The sequence below is a fragment of the Melanostigma gelatinosum genome, assembly GCF_949748355.1.
Source record: "Melanostigma gelatinosum genome assembly, chromosome: 10".
NCBI classification, from domain to species: domain Eukaryota; kingdom Metazoa; phylum Chordata; class Actinopteri; order Perciformes; family Zoarcidae; genus Melanostigma; species Melanostigma gelatinosum.
Window position 1 is genome coordinate 14,538,175 of NC_136643.1, and position 21,291 is coordinate 14,559,465.

A 21,291-nucleotide genomic window follows, 5' to 3' on the forward strand; every position below is an offset into this window, starting at 1 on the left:
TTTCATAAAGAGGTCATTCTTTACCTTCAGGTTATTTTATAAGTAGTAAATCTATTGTCTCTGCTGTCGGAATGTGGAGGTCCAGTTTGGTGGATAACTCACTCTGTCTGTGTACCTTATCAATTACTTTTTACAATCACTTCAGTAGTTTACTCATTTAATATTATCACCATCCAGATGAAGAAAGTTGCTATACAATAGAGCGAGGAGTCACTTGGTAGCAGTAGTCAGTCCCCTTAGCTCCCCAACCTCCTGCACCCCAACATCTGCTGCCATCAACCCCGGCTCCTGTGCCTCCGTCTCCAGCCACAGCAGCCTGGCATCAGGGTCTTCATCAGAGAACTGGAGCAGAGACCCTGAGCTCCGCAACACCGACAAACACTGCTTCAGCACCTGATTGGCCTTCCATTTCCCTTCCTTAGACCTCAACAAGGCATCTGTGGTGCCCTTATCAACTATAAGGTCCACACTGCTACAACCGTAGTGCTCGTGGAGCTGTGTGCAGTCCAGCTCTACGAACTCAAGCCGAGAGGAAAGATTGTGAGCTTGAATGGCTTTGGTTTGGACGTGTTCATGCATTAGTCGCACAGCTATGGGGGAAATGTCTGCACAAGTGACCCGGACCGGGAGAGGAGAGCGTCTGTAAATACAGGGCCCGAAAGCAGAAGTGCCACAGCCCATAGCCAGGACTTGGAGCAAACCGTCTGGGTGGGGCTTGGTCTGCAATAGGGGCATAATGAAGTCCCGGACAGCATCGAAGCCAAAGAACCACTCAAAGTGTTTGAAGGTGTTTGTGCTGCTGCTGCTCTCAGTGTAGAAGCGGTCCCAAGTTGCTTTCTTATCCATGTTTTCAATCAGTTCAGCTAGGCAGAAACACAGATGGGATTATGTCACGAGTTAGTGAGTGAACATTAGCAGTAAAACACATACAACTTGCCTTAATGCCTCCATCCTTCTGTCATATTTGGAGGGACTTTATGCTGAAGTAAATTTAAAATCCATCAATTTAATGTGTCAAATGTCTTTTCTTTTAATATATGATTTAAGACCTTTTCTTGGGTCCTTAGAAGCCACTAAGCTCGGCATGAAGACGATCTACCAAGCTGACAAACTCAAATGACTCACATTGCTCATTAAAATAAAAAAGCAACATACACTCAACAGTCCTGCATTGAATCCTCCCTTTGTGTACTTTATAATGCTCAGTTCATCTTTAAACTGTTAAATAGATGTGTTGATGTATCCAGGCTGTGTTATATTAGACTGCATTAGCTTGGTGTTGCCAACAAGTTTGCAACTGAGTGTGACGTTATTGCACAACAAAGTGCTACTTTATGGTCAGCTTCTGTAGCTAACATATCGGTGACAATTAGGTAAGACATCAGTGCACACACCTGCAACTCACTTTAACTTTTCTTTCTTACTTATTTGGAGGTTCACGCTATTCCCCCCCAGACCACTCGCTGTGTGCAGACACCCTGCCTGAGTCTCGGTGCAGTGACAATACAATCAAAGGTGTTATGATGTGGTGCGTTCATGGACCCAAATGCAGACTCAGGACAGCAGAGTTATTTTTCAAAAAACAATTTTATTTATTTCTCACAGGCAGAGGAAAAGACAGGAAATACATAGTCAAAAAGGAGGCGTCTCTATGCGCTCCGCATGGGTCCAAGCCGGAAAGTGGCAAAATCCTCTGAGCGGCTGACGAAGCCGACAGGTAAACAGTCACGTCAAACACAGAGGCGCGTCCTCGCGCTCCGCTCTGATCCTAGCCGGAAAGTGGCTGGCAGGCAGGCTGGAACGTCTGTGTGATACCCGAGGCTCGACACAGGAACGCCAAGACTACACAGTTGATCTCCGAGGAACTAACTGGAAGGCTTCTTCGTGCAGGTGAAAACCCGAGGCTCGACACTGGACGGCAGGTAAGTTGAACAGGTAAGGTAACCCTCCGCTCTGATCCTAGCCGGAAAGTGGCTGGCAGGCAGGCTGGAACGTCTGTGTGATACCCGAGGCTCGACACAGGAACGCCAAGACTACACAGTTGATCTCCGAGGAACTAACTGGAAGGCTTCTTCGTGCAGGTGAAAACCCGAGGCTCGACACTGGACGGCAGCTAAATTGAACACAAAAACAGATTGTTAGAGCTAAAAGAGCTAGGTGAGGAGCTAGAAGAAGAGAGAGGAGAAATAGGAGTGAAGATACAATAGGAGGGAGGAGATGGGTCACAGCGAGTGGAGGAGCCAGTGCTGCGTTGTGAGGCTGGGATTCTACGGAGGATGAGCCGTGGGGAGTCGGGGCGGTTGGGGTCCGGGATGAGGAAAGACTTCCACGTGAAGCGTTGTCCCGCCTGAAGGTTTAAAAAAATAAATACAACCATCAGACCACTGCTCCACATCGTGGAAACAAACCAAGGACTGTTACATCATATAGACTTCTCTGCAGGCAGTTCTGTTAGTCATTCGGTATGTGAGTCTCAATGGGAGATGATGAAAGAAACTTACCAAAGTGTTAAAATAACTGTGTGACATTCAGGTTCTTTGTTCTTACCGTGCTCCTGGTTGGAGGGACTGTGTCCGTGCTGCCAGGGTTGTAGTCTGGTGGGGGACTAGGTGAGGAGCTAGAAGAGGAGCTAGAAGAAGAGAGAGGAGAAATAGGAGTGAAGATACAATAGGAGGGAGGAGATGGGTCACAGCGAGTGGAGGAGCCAGTCCTGCTTTGTGAGGCTGGGATTCTACGGAGGATGAGCCGTGGGGAGTCGGGGCGGTTGGGGTCCGGGATGAGGAAAGACCTCCACGTGAAGCGTCGTCCCGCCTGAAGGTTTAAAAAAAATAAATACAACCATCAGAACACTGCTCCACATCGTGGAAACAAACCAAGGACTGTTACATCATATAGACTTCTCTGCAGGCAGTTCTGTTAGTCATTCGGTATGTGAGTCTCAATGGGAGGTGATGAAAGAAACTTATCAAAGTGTTAAAATAACTGTGTGACATTCAGGTTCTTTGTTCTTACCGTGCTCCTGGTTGGAGAGACTGTGTCCGTGCTGCCAGGGTTGTAGTCTGGTGGGGGACTAGGTGAGGAGCTAGAAGAAGAGAGAGGAGAAATAGGAGTGAAGATACAATAGGAGGGAGGAGATGGGTCACAGCGAGTGGAGGAGCCAGTGCTGCGTTGTGAGGCTGGGATTCTACGGCGGATGATCCGTGGGGAGTCGGGGCGGTTGGGGTCCGGGATGAGGAAAGTCCTCCACGTGAAGCGTCGTCCCGCCTGAAGGTTTAAAAAAATAAATACAACCATCAGACCACTGCTCCACATCGTGGAAACAAACCAAGGACTGTTACATCATATAGACTTCTCTGCAGGCAGTTCTGTTAGTCATTCGGTATGTGAGTCTCAATGGGAGATGATGAAAGAAACTTATCAAAGTGTTAAAATAACTGTGTGACATTCAGGTTCTTTGTTCTTACCGTGCTCCTGGTTGGAGGGACTGTGTCCGTGCTGCCAGGGTTGTAGTCTGGTGGGGGACTAGGTGAGGAGCTAGAAGAGGAGCTAGAAGAGGAGCTAGAAGAGGAGCTAGAAGAGGAGCTAGAAGAGGAACTAGAAGAAGAGAGAGAAGAAATAGGAGTGGAGAAGACACAAGAGGAGGGAGGAGATGGGTCACAGCGAGTGGAGGAGGAACGTAGGGGGACGTAGGGGAACTGTCGTGCCATCTGAGGTTAAAAACACACACAACCCTCAGACCACTGATCCATATCATAGTCATTTCTCATATCACATTGAAAGGATCAGTAGCACAAAGCAGTGTGACTAGATAGAAAGTAAATGTCATACAATAAATGATACGCTCGCAAAAGTATTAGCAGAAACAAACCCAGTACAGTGCAACATGTTTGCATTTGTTTCAGTGTTGTTACTGCAGGAGGCCTTCCATATGTCTACATTGACTAAAAGTCAGAAACATATCAGCACTTTTTCGATAGAAAATATCTTTTAGTGGTTCTTTCACTCTGCTGTTCATTGTGTTAATATGTATGAAAAATATCACAAGTATGTAAGAAATGTATGAATTGTGAGTTAATATGGATTAAATATATTATCATGCGTGCATCACTTGTGATCCGTATCACCGAGAAGTTATATAAATATAAAGAAACACTATTTCTATTAGCATTTCTCAGTTTAAGCTAACGCTGGACGGTCGGGTCTATAAAGCTAACGTTAGCTAACCAAGAAAGCAGCTTTTGTTCAGATAAACTTGTTTAAACTTGGTCTCAACAGTCAAAAGTCAGTCCTAGTGGATTAATATACACTGATAACTGAAAATATTATCAATATTAGAATAAACATCGGTTCAGATAGATACATAAATAAATACATAAAAAACAGTGGTGGAAAAAGTATATAAATATCGCTTTTTTTCCTGCAAAAGTTGATCAGAATCAGACTTACCTTTATCAGTAACGTTAAGTCACGGATGCAGAAAAATCCTGGTTTGAAGGTGTTTCTTGGGAGGTTTCTTCGAGTGAAAGTAGATTTCGGCTTTTTCGAGTGAAAGTAGATTTCGGCTTTTTCTGACGGACCAACGGTTGGAACAGACTGAATTTAGAAAAAATGCACAATTTGGTAAACATGGTAACGATGGAACGTTCGACTGAGAACAGCTCGTTCTTACCTCAGAGTCTCCATCAGGTCCTCAACAGTCCTCCGCTGCACAAACAGACATTAAATACAACTTTAAGAGGAATATATCCACATGAGCTCAAATAATACAACTAACATGACATTGTGACTCAGTCTCCTGTCGCGTTTGAGAGTCACGTGACCTGCCCAGGGGTTAACCACACATTAAGTCTCCATTCAGGCCTATTTAAAAAACACGGTCTCATATAATGTCCAATAATATAGAGATGCATGTTTGCATGGAGGTTTGAGGGTGTCAGGTTGGACCCTGTCCTTGGTCCTATGTGGTCCTCCAGTGTCCACAGATTGACAGCACGTGGACCTGCTGTTTCACGTTTCCTACATTGTTGTGACAGGAAGCCAGAGTTTCAGAATAAGTGACACAAACATCAATTTGAAATAAAATGAAAACATATTTTCTGAGGTTTGTTTACTGGTCCACATCCTGTCTGTCTTTGGGCCATCGTTGGACAAATGTCTCTCCAGAGACATTACATTTACACACCCCTGCATCACACCTGTATTACTCTCTTTGATCCATTTTCTTTTGTTAAAGTAGAAACTTGATGTAACTTTACTAATTGCTATTGTGCATAGTGGCATGTATGCACATGTTAAATGAGTTGTTTAACAAGTACTTGTGGGAAGAAGCAAAGTTAGTAATGTGCACGAATGAGTTCTTTGGTCCGAAATATTCTGCTAGGATGAACACTGTACACACTTTGGTTAGATTTTAGTCTACATGATTTAAAACACTGACCAAGGACTTGCTGTCATATAATGTATGTAAATGTAGATAATGGTTGGCTGCTATGTAATAGAATTTGTCACCAAGGAATCAAACCCGAAAAACAAATGCTATTTGTACACTTGAAGCACGATTGAGATTACTTACACTTCTTTACATAATTGTTATTGTGGAAAGCATTTTGTACACAGTCTCATCTATATAGTAGTTACAGACATAGATAAAGACAAATATGATGCATATGTTCATTAACACCACTATATTTGCTGTCATCATTACTGTCTGTTTTGCTAACATGAGTAAAATATAATACAGAGATGTGTTTTATCACATCAGAGCTACAATGATCTCAATAAGTTAATGGAACAAATTGTTTTCCTGTGATGCCAATACACACATTTGTGCACTTCTAGCACTCAACCAAATTAGTTGTCAAATACTGTGTTATGCATTTGTTGGCATGTGTGTATTTGTGTGAACTTTGTAGTTTGTGGTTAGATTTTCCTTGAAAGATGTTTTGCATTCTTTACTTCACAGCTGTCACAGAAATGACACATGTCTTGCTCTCTGACTCTTTCAAAACAACTAAAAATAATCATTTTTGAATTGTGATTGAGACAAAATGGCAGATAGGGCAATAGAGAGGCACAGATCTCAAATGTTTCCCAAAAACATGTCGAGACACATTACATCTGTGTAGTTGTTGTGTCCTGTGCATCTCTTTTTCTCTCACTACAGCAAAGGCATGCGAAAATCTGCCAAAAGTCAGCAACCAAAAGGAGGAAGGTTTTTGACTCTAGCCGACAGAGAGCTGAGGGTACAGACCTCCCCGCGCTCAAACCCCTCAAACCAAAGGTAAGACTACACCTTAGGGCGTAGGAGTACAATTAGATTTAATAGGAAGAGAAAAACTGCTCAAAGTTGTATATCTCCGTGTGGAATCTCTGTCCGAAAATAACTGCAAGAACAGTTTCATGACATTTGAATATGTACAATTCAGCCGATATAAACGTAGGCGCTTTCAATTGTATTTCAGTCACAAGGTTCATCTTCTACTGGGAAAGTAAGTTGATTTGTCCTTTCTTTCTGTGTACATTAGTTTTTAGTGGCACGATTAATCAGCTGAAGCCCAAATGGCGTTCCCTCAGATCCCTCACTGTTTCTGGCTTTATAGATACTGGTTTCCCCTCTTTGAGCCATTGGCTTAAATAGTCTGAGGCGTGTCAACTCATACTGGTGGTATTAGTTTAAAAACAAACACTGAATCTGTGGTATTTTCCTTTCCTTTCCACAACTATAAATCTTAAGATGTATGCATTATAATTTCATTTTCTTTAAACATAACTGTGTTGACAGTATGACCCCCTATCTTCTCAAGCTGCACTACTTCTTTTGAACCTCTTGTAGACTTATACTCTTACTCTTTGACAAGTCACCATCAGAATACAGAGCTCGGCCAAAAGTCTGTTTGTCTTAGTTTGTTCTTGTAAACTTCTCTGCTGGCTGAGACAAAGCAGCCAGGACAGAGGACAGGAGGAATGACATACTACTGTATGTGATACCTGCGTTCTTCATTATTATCATTTATAAACTTCACTCAGGACAATTTAGATTTGTTTCCAGTTATAGTGGCTTTGCTGTTGTAAACATAACTGTTGCAGCTCTAGAACCAATATTTAGTTCTACCTAAATTACAAATAACTTCTATTCCTGTTCAGATTATTTAGTCATGAAAAAGTATTGATAAGAGTGGCTCCTTGGCCTAAAATCCTAAAGATACCTATCCGTACCTTTAGGCCACCGTAGTTCTATTAGGTACTGAGCTGAGGGTTGTGCAGTTGGTTGCAATTTGCAACCTCACCACTAGATGGATCTAAATCTCACACACTGTTCCTTTCAGGTAATTCTGATAAACCAAGACTTGTTGATCCTTGCGATTTGAATTGTGTCCAGTTAGACGTCTGTTGCTCAGCATATATATATATATATATATATATATAAATATATATATTATATATATATATATATATATATATATAAATATATATATATAATATATATAATATATATAATATATATATATATATAATATATATATATATATATATATATATATTATATATATATATATATGTATATATATATATATTTATATATATATATTATATATATATATATATTATATATATTATATATATATATATATATATATATATATATATATATATATATATTATATATATATATATATATATATATATATATATATATATATATATATATATTATATATATATATATATATATATTATATATATATATATATATATATATTTGGTCATTACCTTTCTCTGATGACTTGTGACCCGTGTGTTAGAAAATCAAGTGGCACCCTTTGTCTTTGTTCTAGTCGTTCCTTTCGCTCCCTCTCCCACCTCTGCTCCTCATCTTCTTCCCCAGCACATTCACCTGAGGCTTGTGGGACTTCTATAACACATATGGATTGACATGAGACAAATCAATTGTCCGTCATCACTTACAGGGGCAATGGACCCCACAATGGCCGCAATATAGTGTACTCCTGGCACCATTGCTTAGCCTCCTCGGATGACACCTGCCTTTCTGTCACATCCACTTTGTTGCCCAAGACCACGAATGGAAACGTCTCTGGCTCCTTGACATCTGCGTAGTAGATGAACTCCTTCTTCCAGTTGCCTAAATTGAGAAAACTCTGGTTGTCATCGACACTGAAGGTGAGCAGGCAGCAGTCGGAGCCACGATAGAAAGGAGTCCTCAAGCTGCGGAAGCGCTCCTGGCCAGCAGTATCCCAGATCTGTAGGGTCACCTGGTGGCCATCTACCTCCAGTTCCTTGTTGAGGAACTCCACGCCAATGGTGTGGAAGAGGTGCGCATCAAACTTGTTGGTAACGTAACGATTCATGATGGAGCTTTTTCCGACACCGCCATCACCCAGCAGAATGACTTTGAGCAGGGATGTCTTTGTCGTCATGGCTGTTCAATCCCGATCGACCACTTTAGAATAATTTACCTAATGGAGAGATGCAATGTGTAAGAGACATTTGTATTGCCTGCATGACACTGTAATATAATTTTGAAAAAATTGCAAGCAATTAGCACTTTACTCTAGACACACAATTTTTGGAAGAAATGTTTGAGCCTTTTTTTTTTTTATCTTACTCCTGATAGATTTTGGCCTCCTCCACTTGTCCAGATCATGTGCTGTAGACCCCGGTCCTTGGTCACATGCTCATATATTTAATATTGATGTGAGCAGCCATATAACGTTAGGTAACGTTAACGTTCAACCAGCTGTAAAACACCAGTTTCCTGATTAACAGATGGCCCAATGAAGCATAAGCTGCTTACAAACGTTCACTGTTTGTGAGCACTCTTACCTGATATAAAGATTTAGCTTGTCAAGATAACGCAAACACACTAATAAACTAATAGCTGAAACATGCTAGCACACAAGTAGAGTTAAGTCTAAGTTGCGGGTATATCAGCTGGTTACGCGTTAGCTAAGCTAAGCTAACATGAAAAAAAGAAAACAAGTGAACACAGCTGGAGTTAGGTTCTTCAAATATACTGCACGAATTACATTCGCTAGCTTACCTGTGGGCGATATTGCTAGTAACGTACCTTACAGTTTGGGCCAAGCAGCTACTGAGTCAACGAGAAACAGAACACGAAACCACTGAATTAATATTAAAGCCTGTTTGACAGCTCCTCGCCTTGGTGTGGCTCGAGATAACGTCAGGTCGCACGTTTCCTGGTGAACTCCAAAGGCTCGATGCTAACGCAGCTAGCTGCTAACAAGCTAACGCTACATGGGCGCATCGGGTCATGTGATCTTGTCAGACAGAAACAACCAACGAGAGCTGAGAAAACATTACAAGCCCTTATGACCACAGACTGTGTGTTACAACGTATACACACAATATTATTCACAGAGTTGCACGTTATATAGTTTGATAAATTAATTTCAAACAGCGTGTCTATTTGTCTTCCCATATTCTCCGTCGGTGACACATCTTTTACTTCTTTGTAGTTTTCATGCTCAACCAGCAGAGAGCGACATTTAACCATAGACTTTGTGCATTTAACCAACGTCACTTTAAAGTCCCCATTTCTGATTTTGCTTTGTTCATTTAGCTGCTATCTGCCAGCATCTCAGCTGCACTCAAATCCACTAGAGCCCATCGAAAAAACACTATATGTAGTAGACCAGGGGTGCCCACACTTTTTCGGCTTGAGAGCTACTTTTAAAATGACCAAGTCAAAATGATCTACCTACATTAAAAATGCTGAATATCTATATATATATATATATATATATATATATATATATATATATATATATATATATATATATATATATATTTTTTTTTTGGTCATTAACTTACTCTGATGACTTGTGACCCGTGTGTTAGAAAATCAAGTGGCAAATCGCGATCGACATATTGGGCACCCCTGGTTTAAGTGGTTTGTCAACTTTTATCATTTCATAAAGAGGTCATTCTTTACCTTCAGGTTATTTTATAAGTAGTAAATCTATTGTCTCTGCTGTCGGAATGTGGAGGTCCAGTTTGGTGGATAACTCACTCTGTCTGTGTACCTTATCAATTACTTTTTACAATCACTTCAGTAGTTTACTCATTTAATATTATCACCATCCAGATGAAGAAAGTTGCTATACAATAGAGCGAGGAGTCACTTGGTAGCAGTAGTCAGTCCCCTTAGCTCCCCAACCTCCTGCACCCCAACATCTGCTGCCATCAACCCCGGCTCCTGTGCCTCCGTCTCCAGCCACAGCAGCCTGGCATCAGGGTCTTCATCAGAGAACTGGAGCAGAGACCCTGAGCTCCGCAACACCGACAAACACTGCTTCAGCACCTGATTGGCCTTCCATTTCCCTTCCTTAGACCTCAACAAGGCATCTGTGGTGCCCTTATCAACTATAAGGTCCACACTGCTACAACCGTAGTGCTCGTGGAGCTGTGTGCAGTCCAGCTCTACGAACTCAAGCCGAGAGGAAAGATTGTGAGCTTGAATGGCTTTGGTTTGGACGTGTTCATGCATTAGTCGCACAGCTATGGGGGAAATGTCTGCACAAGTGACCCGGACCGGGAGAGGAGAGCGTCTGTAAATACAGGGCCCGAAAGCAGAAGTGCCACAGCCCATAGCCAGGACTTGGAGCAAACCGTCTGGGTGGGGCTTGGTCTGCAATAGGGGCATAATGAAGTCCCGGACAGCATCGAAGCCAAAGAACCACTCAAAGTGTTTGAAGGTGTTTGTGCTGCTGCTGCTCTCAGTGTAGAAGCGGTCCCAAGTTGCTTTCTTATCCATGTTTTCAATCAGTTCAGCTAGGCAGAAACACAGATGGGATTATGTCACGAGTTAGTGAGTGAACATTAGCAGTAAAACACATACAACTTGCCTTAATGCCTCCATCCTTCTGTCATATTTGGAGGGACTTTATGCTGAAGTAAATTTAAAATCCATCAATTTAATGTGTCAAATGTCTTTTCTTTTAATATATGATTTAAGACCTTTTCTTGGGTCCTTAGAAGCCACTAAGCTCGGCATGAAGACGATCTACCAAGCTGACAAACTCAAATGACTCACATTGCTCATTAAAATAAAAAAGCAACATACACTCAACAGTCCTGCATTGAATCCTCCCTTTGTGTACTTTATAATGCTCAGTTCATCTTTAAACTGTTAAATAGATGTGTTGATGTATCCAGGCTGTGTTATATTAGACTGCATTAGCTTGGTGTTGCCAACAAGTTTGCAACTGAGTGTGACGTTATTGCACAACAAAGTGCTACTTTATGGTCAGCTTCTGTAGCTAACATATCGGTGACAATTAGGTAAGACATCAGTGCACACACCTGCAACTCACTTTAACTTTTCTTTCTTACTTATTTGGAGGTTCACGCTATTCCCCCCCAGACCACTCGCTGTGTGCAGACACCCTGCCTGAGTCTCGGTGCAGTGACAATACAATCAAAGGTGTTATGATGTGGTGCGTTCATGGACCCAAATGCAGACTCAGGACAGCAGAGTTATTTTTCAAAAAACAATTTTATTTATTTCTCACAGGCAGAGGAAAAGACAGGAAATACATAGTCAAAAAGGAGGCGTCTCTATGCGCTCCGCATGGGTCCAAGCCGGAAAGTGGCAAAATCCTCTGAGCGGCTGACGAAGCCGACAGGTAAACAGTCACGTCAAACACAGAGGCGCGTCCTCGCGCTCCGCTCTGATCCTAGCCGGAAAGTGGCTGGCAGGCAGGCTGGAACGTCTGTGTGATACCCGAGGCTCGACACAGGAACGCCAAGACTACACAGTTGATCTCCGAGGAACTAACTGGAAGGCTTCTTCGTGCAGGTGAAAACCCGAGGCTCGACACTGGACGGCAGGTAAGTTGAACAGGTAAGGTAACCCTCCGCTCTGATCCTAGCCGGAAAGTGGCTGGCAGGCAGGCTGGAACGTCTGTGTGATACCCGAGGCTCGACACAGGAACGCCAAGACTACACAGTTGATCTCCGAGGAACTAACTGGAAGGCTTCTTCGTGCAGGTGAAAACCCGAGGCTCGACACTGGACGGCAGCTAAATTGAACACAAAAACAGATTGTTAGAGCTAAAAGAGCTAGGTGAGGAGCTAGAAGAAGAGAGAGGAGAAATAGGAGTGAAGATACAATAGGAGGGAGGAGATGGGTCACAGCGAGTGGAGGAGCCAGTGCTGCGTTGTGAGGCTGGGATTCTACGGAGGATGAGCCGTGGGGAGTCGGGGCGGTTGGGGTCCGGGATGAGGAAAGACTTCCACGTGAAGCGTTGTCCCGCCTGAAGGTTTAAAAAAATAAATACAACCATCAGACCACTGCTCCACATCGTGGAAACAAACCAAGGACTGTTACATCATATAGACTTCTCTGCAGGCAGTTCTGTTAGTCATTCGGTATGTGAGTCTCAATGGGAGATGATGAAAGAAACTTACCAAAGTGTTAAAATAACTGTGTGACATTCAGGTTCTTTGTTCTTACCGTGCTCCTGGTTGGAGGGACTGTGTCCGTGCTGCCAGGGTTGTAGTCTGGTGGGGGACTAGGTGAGGAGCTAGAAGAGGAGCTAGAAGAAGAGAGAGGAGAAATAGGAGTGAAGATACAATAGGAGGGAGGAGATGGGTCACAGCGAGTGGAGGAGCCAGTCCTGCTTTGTGAGGCTGGGATTCTACGGAGGATGAGCCGTGGGGAGTCGGGGCGGTTGGGGTCCGGGATGAGGAAAGACCTCCACGTGAAGCGTCGTCCCGCCTGAAGGTTTAAAAAAAATAAATACAACCATCAGAACACTGCTCCACATCGTGGAAACAAACCAAGGACTGTTACATCATATAGACTTCTCTGCAGGCAGTTCTGTTAGTCATTCGGTATGTGAGTCTCAATGGGAGGTGATGAAAGAAACTTATCAAAGTGTTAAAATAACTGTGTGACATTCAGGTTCTTTGTTCTTACCGTGCTCCTGGTTGGAGAGACTGTGTCCGTGCTGCCAGGGTTGTAGTCTGGTGGGGGACTAGGTGAGGAGCTAGAAGAAGAGAGAGGAGAAATAGGAGTGAAGATACAATAGGAGGGAGGAGATGGGTCACAGCGAGTGGAGGAGCCAGTGCTGCGTTGTGAGGCTGGGATTCTACGGCGGATGATCCGTGGGGAGTCGGGGCGGTTGGGGTCCGGGATGAGGAAAGTCCTCCACGTGAAGCGTCGTCCCGCCTGAAGGTTTAAAAAAATAAATACAACCATCAGACCACTGCTCCACATCGTGGAAACAAACCAAGGACTGTTACATCATATAGACTTCTCTGCAGGCAGTTCTGTTAGTCATTCGGTATGTGAGTCTCAATGGGAGATGATGAAAGAAACTTATCAAAGTGTTAAAATAACTGTGTGACATTCAGGTTCTTTGTTCTTACCGTGCTCCTGGTTGGAGGGACTGTGTCCGTGCTGCCAGGGTTGTAGTCTGGTGGGGGACTAGGTGAGGAGCTAGAAGAGGAGCTAGAAGAGGAGCTAGAAGAGGAGCTAGAAGAGGAGCTAGAAGAGGAACTAGAAGAGGAACTAGAAGAGGAGCTAGAAGAGGAGCTAGAAGAGGAAAGAGGAGAAATAGGAGTGAAGATACAATAGGAGGGAGGAGATGGGTCACAGCGAGTGGAGGAGCCAGTCCTGCGTTGTGAGGCTGGGATTCTACGGAGGATGAGCCGTGGGAAGTCGGGGCGGTTGGGGTCCGGGATGAGGAAAGACCTCCACGTGAAGCGTCGTCCCGCCTGAAGGTTTAAAAAAAGAAATACAACCATCAGACCACTGCTCCACATCGTGGAAACAAACCAAGGACTGTTACATCATATAGACTTCTCTGCAGGCAGTTCTGTTAGTCATTCGGTATGTGAGTCTCAATGGGAGATGATGAAAGAAACTTATCAAAGTGTTAAAATAACTGTGTGACATTCAGGTTCTTTGTTCTTACCGTGCTCCTGGTTGGAGGGACTGTGTCCGTGCTGCCAGGGTTGTAGTCTGGTGGGGGACTAGGTGAGGAGCTAGAAGAGGAGCTAGAAGAGGAGCTAGAAGAGGAGCTAGAAGAGGAGCTAGAAGAGGAACTAGAAGAAGAGAGAGAAGAAATAGGAGTGGAGAAGACACAAGAGGAGGGAGGAGATGGGTCACAGCGAGTGGAGGAGGAACGTAGGGGGACGTAGGGGAACTGTCGTGCCATCTGAGGTTAAAAACACACACAACCCTCAGACCACTGATCCATATCATAGTCATTTCTCATATCACATTGAAAGGATCAGTAGCACAAAGCAGTGTGACTAGATAGAAAGTAAATGTCATACAATAAATGATACGCTCGCAAAAGTATTAGCAGAAACAAACCCAGTACAGTGCAACATGTTTGCATTTGTTTCAGTGTTGTTACTGCAGGAGGCCTTCCATATGTCTACATTGACTAAAAGTCAGAAACATATCAGCACTTTTTCGATAGAAAATATCTTTTAGTGGTTCTTTCACTCTGCTGTTCATTGTGTTAATATGTATGAAAAATATCACAAGTATGTAAGAAATGTATGAATTGTGAGTTAATATGGATTAAATATATTATCATGCGTGCATCACTTGTGATCCGTATCACCGAGAAGTTATATAAATATAAAGAAACACTATTTCTATTAGCATTTCTCAGTTTAAGCTAACGCTGGACGGTCGGGTCTATAAAGCTAACGTTAGCTAACCAAGAAAGCAGCTTTTGTTCAGATAAACTTGTTTAAACTTGGTCTCAACAGTCAAAAGTCAGTCCTAGTGGATTAATATACACTGATAACTGAAAATATTATCAATATTAGAATAAACATCGGTTCAGATAGATACATAAATAAATACATAAAAAACAGTGGTGGAAAAAGTATATAAATATCGCTTTTTTTCCTGCAAAAGTTGATCAGAATCAGACTTACCTTTATCAGTAACGTTAAGTCACGGATGCAGAAAAATCCTGGTTTGAAGGTGTTTCTTGGGAGGTTTCTTCGAGTGAAAGTAGATTTCGGCTTTTTCGAGTGAAAGTAGATTTCGGCTTTTTCTGACGGACCAACGGTTGGAACAGACTGAATTTAGAAAAAATGCACAATTTGGTAAACATGGTAACGATGGAACGTTCGACTGAGAACAGCTCGTTCTTACCTCAGAGTCTCCATCAGGTCCTCAACAGTCCTCCGCTGCACAAACAGACATTAAATACAACTTTAAGAGGAATATATCCACATGAGCTCAAATAATACAACTAACATGACATTGTGACTCAGTCTCCTGTCGCGTTTGAGAGTCACGTGACCTGCCCAGGGGTTAACCACACATTAAGTCTCCATTCAGGCCTATTTAAAAAACACGGTCTCATATAATGTCCAATAATATAGAGATGCATGTTTGCATGGAGGTTTGAGGGTGTCAGGTTGGACCCTGTCCTTGGTCCTATGTGGTCCTCCAGTGTCCACAGATTGACAGCACGTGGACCTGCTGTTTCACGTTTCCTACATTGTTGTGACAGGAAGCCAGAGTTTCAGAATAAGTGACACAAACATCAATTTGAAATAAAATGAAAACATATTTTCTGAGGTTTGTTTACTGGTCCACATCCTGTCTGTCTTTGGGCCATCGTTGGACAAATGTCTCTCCAGAGACATTACATTTACACACCCCTGCATCACACCTGTATTACTCTCTTTGATCCATTTTCTTTTGTTAAAGTAGAAACTTGATGTAACTTTACTAATTGCTATTGTGCATAGTGGCATGTATGCACATGTTAAATGAGTTGTTTAACAAGTACTTGTGGGAAGAAGCAAAGTTAGTAATGTGCACGAATGAGTTCTTTGGTCCGAAATATTCTGCTAGGATGAACACTGTACACACTTTGGTTAGATTTTAGTCTACATGATTTAAAACACTGACCAAGGACTTGCTGTCATATAATGTATGTAAATGTAGATAATGGTTGGCTGCTATGTAATAGAATTTGTCACCAAGGAATCAAACCCGAAAAACAAATGCTATTTGTACACTTGAAGCACGATTGAGATTACTTACACTTCTTTACATAATTGTTATTGTGGAAAGCATTTTGTACACAGTCTCATCTATATAGTAGTTACAGACATAGATAAAGACAAATATGATGCATATGTTCATTAACACCACTATATTTGCTGTCATCATTACTGTCTGTTTTGCTAACATGAGTAAAATATAATACAGAGATGTGTTTTATCACATCAGAGCTACAATGATCTCAATAAGTTAATGGAACAAATTGTTTTCCTGTGATGCCAATACACACATTTGTGCACTTCTAGCACTCAACCAAATTAGTTGTCAAATACTGTGTTATGCATTTGTTGGCATGTGTGTATTTGTGTGAACTTTGTAGTTTGTGGTTAGATTTTCCTTGAAAGATGTTTTGCATTCTTTACTTCACAGCTGTCACAGAAATGACACATGTCTTGCTCTCTGACTCTTTCAAAACAACTAAAAATAATCATTTTTGAATTGTGATTGAGACAAAATGGCAGATAGGGCAATAGAGAGGCACAGATCTCAAATGTTTCCCAAAAACATGTCGAGACACATTACATCTGTGTAGTTGTTGTGTCCTGTGCATCTCTTTTTCTCTCACTACAGCAAAGGCATGCGAAAATCTGCCAAAAGTCAGCAACCAAAAGGAGGAAGGTTTTTGACTCTAGCCGACAGAGAGCTGAGGGTACAGACCTCCCCGCGCTCAAACCCCTCAAACCAAAGGTAAGACTACACCTTAGGGCGTAGGAGTACAATTAGATTTAATAGGAAGAGAAAAACTGCTCAAAGTTGTATATCTCCGTGTGGAATCTCTGTCCGAAAATAACTGCAAGAACAGTTTCATGACATTTGAATATGTACAATTCAGCCGATATAAACGTAGGCGCTTTCAATTGTATTTCAGTCACAAGGTTCATCTTCTACTGGGAAAGTAAGTTGATTTGTCCTTTCTTTCTGTGTACATTAGTTTTTAGTGGCACGATTAATCAGCTGAAGCCCAAATGGCGTTCCCTCAGATCCCTCACTGTTTCTGGCTTTATAGATACTGGTTTCCCCTCTTTGAGCCATTGGCTTAAATAGTCTGAGGCGTGTCAACTCATACTGGTGGTATTAGTTTAAAAACAAACACTGAATCTGTGGTATTTTCCTTTCCTTTCCACAACTATAAATCTTAAGATGTATGCATTATAATTTCATTTTCTTTAAACATAACTGTGTTGACAGTATGACCCCCTATCTTCTCAAGCTGCACTACTTCTTTTGAACCTCTTGTAGACTTATACTCTTACTCTTTGACAAGTCACCATCAGAATACAGAGCTCGGCCAAAAGTCTGTTTGTCTTAGTTTGTTCTTGTAAACTTCTCTGCTGGCTGAGACAAAGCAGCCAGGACAGAGGACAGGAGGAATGACATACTACTGTATGTGATACCTGCGTTCTTCATTATTATCATTTATAAACTTCACTCAGGACAATTTAGATTTGTTTCCAGTTATTAGTGGCTTTGCTGTTGTAAACATAACTGTTGCAGCTCTAGAACCAATATTTAGTTCTACCTAAATTACAAATAACTTCTATTCCTGTTCAGATTATTTAGTCATGAAAAAGTATTGATAAGAGTGGCTCCTTGGCCTAAAATCCTAAAGATACCTATCCGTACCTTTAGGCCACCGTAGTTCTATTAGGTACTGAGCTGAGGGTTGTGCAGTTGGTTGCAATTTGCAACCTCACCACTAGATGGATCTAAATCTCACACACTGTTCCTTTCAGGTAATTCTGATAAACCAAGACTTGTTGATCCTTGCGATTTGAATTGTGTCCAGTTAGACGTCTGTTGCTCAGCATATATATATATATATATATATATATAAATATATATATTATATATATATATATATATATATATATAAATATATATATATAATATATATAATATATATAATATATATATATATAAATATATATATATATATATATAATATATATATATATATATATAATATATATATATATATATTATATATATATATATATATATTTATATATATATATTATATATTATATATATATATATATATATATATATATATTATATATATATATATATATTATATATATATATATATTATATATATATATATATATATATATATTTGGTCATTACCTTTCTCTGATGACTTGTGACCCGTGTGTTAGAAAATCAAGTGGCACCCTTTGTCTTTGTTCTAGTCGTTCCTTTCGCTCCCTCTCCCACCTCTGCTCCTCATCTTCTTCCCCAGCACATTCACCTGAGGCTTGTGGGACTTCTATAACACATATGGATTGACATGAGACAAATCAATTGTCCGTCATCACTTACAGGGGCAATGGACCCCACAATGGCCGCAATATAGTGTACTCCTGGCACCATTGCTTAGCCTCCTCGGATGACACCTGCCTTTCTGTCACATCCACTTTGTTGCCCAAGACCACGAATGGAAACGTCTCTGGCTCCTTGACATCTGCGTAGTAGATGAACTCCTTCTTCCAGTTGCCTAAATTGAGAAAACTCTGGTTGTCATCGACACTGAAGGTGAGCAGGCAGCAGTCGGAGCCACGATAGAAAGGAGTCCTCAAGCTGCGGAAGCGCTCCTGGCCAGCAGTATCCCAGATCTGTAGGGTCACCTGGTGGCCATCTACCTCCAGTTCCTTGTTGAGGAACTCCACGCCAATGGTGTGGAAGAGGTGCGCATCAAACTTGTTGGTAACGTAACGATTCATGATGGAGCTTTTTCCGACACCGCCATCACCCAGCAGAATGACTTTGAGCAGGGATGTCTTTGTCGTCATGGCTGTTCAATCCCGATCGACCACTTTAGAATAATTTACCTAATGGAGAGATGCAATGTGTAAGAGACATTTGTATTGCCTGCATGACACTGTAATATAATTTTGAAAAAATTGCAAGCAATTAGCACTTTACTCTAGACACACAATTTTTGGAAGAAATGTTTGAGCCTTTTTTTTTTTATCTTACTCCTGATAGATTTTGGCCTCCTCCACTTGTCCAGATCATGTGCTGTAGACCCCGGTCCTTGGTCACATGCTCATATATTTAATATTGATGTGAGCAGCCATATAACGTTAGGTAACGTTAACGTTCAACCAGCTGTAAAACACCAGTTTCCTGATTAACAGATGGCCCAATGAAGCATAAGCTGCTTACAAACGTTCACTGTTTGTGAGCACTCTTACCTGATATAAAGATTTAGCTTGTCAAGATAACGCAAACACACTAATAAACTAATAGCTGAAACATGCTAGCACACAAGTAGAGTTAAGTCTAAGTTGCGGGTATATCAGCTGGTTACGCGTTAGCTAAGCTAAGCTAACATGAAAAAAAGAAAACAAGTGAACACAGCTGGAGTTAGGTTCTTCAAATATACTGCACGAATTACATTCGCTAGCTTACCTGTGGGCGATATTGCTAGTAACGTACCTTACAGTTTGGGCCAAGCAGCTACTGAGTCAACGAGAAACAGAACACGAAACCACTGAATTAATATTAAAGCCTGTTTGACAGCTCCTCGCCTTGGTGTGGCTCGAGATAACGTCAGGTCGCACGTTTCCTGGTGAACTCCAAAGGCTCGATGCTAACGCAGCTAGCTGCTAACAAGCTAACGCTACATGGGCGCATCGGGTCATGTGATCTTGTCAGACAGAAACAACCAACGAGAGCTGAGAAAACATTACAAGCCCTTATGACCACAGACTGTGTGTTACAACGTATACACACAATATTATTCACAGAGTTGCACGTTATATAGTTTGATAAATTAATTTCAAACAGCGTGTCTATTTGTCTTCCCATATTCTCCGTCGGTGACACATCTTTTACTTCTTTGTAGTTTTCATGCTCAACCAGCAGAGAGCGACATTTAACCATAGACTTTGTGCATTTAACCAACGTCACTTTAAAGTCCCCATTTCTGATTTTGCTTTGTTCATTTAGCTGCTATCTGCCAGCATCTCAGCTGCACTCAAATCCACTAGAGCCCATCGAAAAAACACTATATGTAGTAGACCAGGGGTGCCCACACTTTTTCGGCTTGAGAGCTACTTTTAAAATGACCAAGTCAAAATGATCTACCTACATTAAAAATGCTGAATATATATATATATATATATATATATATATATATATATATATATATATATATATATATATATTTATTTTTTTTGGTCATTAACTTACTCTGATGACTTGTGACCCGTGTGTTAGAAAATCAAGTGGCAAATCGCGATCGACATATTGGGCACCCCTGGTTTAAGTGGTTTGTCAACTTTTATCATTTCATAAAGAGGTCATTCTTTACCTTCAGGTTATTTTATAAGTAGTAAATCTATTGTCTCTGCTGTCGGAATGTGGAGGTCCAGTTTGGTGGATAACTCACTCTGTCTGTGTACCTTATCAATTACTTTTTACAATCACTTCAGTAGTTTACTCATTTAATATTATCACCATCCAGATGAAGAAAGTTGCTATACAATAGAGCGAGGAGTCACTTGGTAGCAGTAGTCAGTCCCCTTAGCTCCCCAACCTCCTGCACCCCAACATCTGCTGCCATCAACCCCGGCTCCTGTGCCTCCGTCTCCAGCCACAGCAGCCTGGCATCAGGGTCTTCATCAGAGAACTGGAGCAGAGACCCTGAGCTCCGCAACACCGACAAACACTGCTTCAGCACCTGATTGGCCTTCCATTTCCCTTCCTTAGACCTCAACAAGGCATCTGTGGTGCCCTTATCAACTATAAGGTCCACACTGCTACAACCGTAGTGCTCGTGGAGCTGTGTGCAGTCCAGCTCTACGAACTCAAGCCGAGAGGAAAGATTGTGAGCTTGAATGGCTTTGGTTTGGACGTGTTCATGCATTAGTCGCACAGCTATGGGGGAAATGTCTGCACAAGTGACCCGGACCGGGAGAGGAGAGCGTCTGTAAATACAGGGCCCGAAAGCAGAAGTGCCACAGCCCATAGCCAGGACTTGGAGCAAACCGTCTGGGTGGGGCTTGGTCTGCAATAGGGGCATAATGAAGTCCCGGACAGCATCGAAGCCAAAGAACCACTCAAAGTGTTTGAAGGTGTTTGTGCTGCTGCTGCTCTCAGTGTAGAAGCGGTCCCAAGTTGCTTTCTTATCCATGTTTTCAATCAGTTCAGCTAGGCAGAAACACAGATGGGATTATGTCACGAGTTAGTGAGTGAACA

General features: G+C 41.8%; 5 protein-coding genes across 5 annotated transcripts; all 5 read right to left on the reverse strand.

The window, feature by feature from the left end:
• Positions 1 to 210: 210 nt before the first annotated feature.
• LOC306783663 (citrate synthase-lysine N-methyltransferase CSKMT, mitochondrial-like) lies at positions 211 to 846 on the reverse strand (the record flags this gene model as incomplete). The annotated part of the gene is made up of 1 exon (XM_079277395.1): positions 211 to 846. One exon carries the CDS (start codon positions 844 to 846, stop codon positions 211 to 213), a length of 636 nt encoding a protein of 211 aa, XP_079133521.1.
• Positions 847 to 7,774: 6,928 nt separating this feature from the next.
• Positions 7,775 to 8,493, reverse strand: LOC306782925 (ras-related protein Rab-9A-like). The gene has a single exon (XM_079276421.1). It carries the CDS (start codon positions 8,432 to 8,434, stop codon positions 7,961 to 7,963), a length of 474 nt encoding a protein of 157 aa, XP_079132547.1. The 5' UTR covers positions 8,435 to 8,493; the 3' UTR covers positions 7,775 to 7,960.
• A 1,662-nt stretch (positions 8,494 to 10,155) lies between these two features.
• Positions 10,156 to 10,791, reverse strand: LOC306783860 (citrate synthase-lysine N-methyltransferase CSKMT, mitochondrial-like; the record flags this gene model as incomplete). The annotated part of the gene is made up of 1 exon (XM_079277680.1): positions 10,156 to 10,791. The coding sequence occupies one exon, from the start codon at positions 10,789 to 10,791 to the stop codon at positions 10,156 to 10,158; it is 636 nt and encodes a 211-aa protein (XP_079133806.1).
• Positions 10,792 to 18,218: 7,427 nt separating this feature from the next.
• On the reverse strand, positions 18,219 to 18,973 carry LOC306783625 (ras-related protein Rab-9A-like). Its single transcript, XM_079277339.1, has one exon. It carries the CDS (start codon positions 18,876 to 18,878, stop codon positions 18,405 to 18,407), a length of 474 nt encoding a protein of 157 aa, XP_079133465.1. The 5' UTR covers positions 18,879 to 18,973; the 3' UTR covers positions 18,219 to 18,404.
• Positions 18,974 to 20,590: 1,617 nt separating this feature from the next.
• LOC306783624 (citrate synthase-lysine N-methyltransferase CSKMT, mitochondrial-like) lies at positions 20,591 to 21,226 on the reverse strand (the record flags this gene model as incomplete). The annotated part of the gene is made up of 1 exon (XM_079277338.1): positions 20,591 to 21,226. The coding sequence occupies one exon, from the start codon at positions 21,224 to 21,226 to the stop codon at positions 20,591 to 20,593; it is 636 nt and encodes a 211-aa protein (XP_079133464.1).
• Positions 21,227 to 21,291: the final 65 nt, after the last annotated feature.

Bases quoted from the DNA above. Each gene is read 5' to 3' on its own strand.
- LOC306782925 (XM_079276421.1), bottom strand. From the start codon at position 8,434: ATGACGACAAAGACATCCCTGCTCAAAGTCATTCTGCTGGGTGATGGC.
- LOC306783625 (XM_079277339.1), bottom strand. From the start codon at position 18,878: ATGACGACAAAGACATCCCTGCTCAAAGTCATTCTGCTGGGTGATGGC.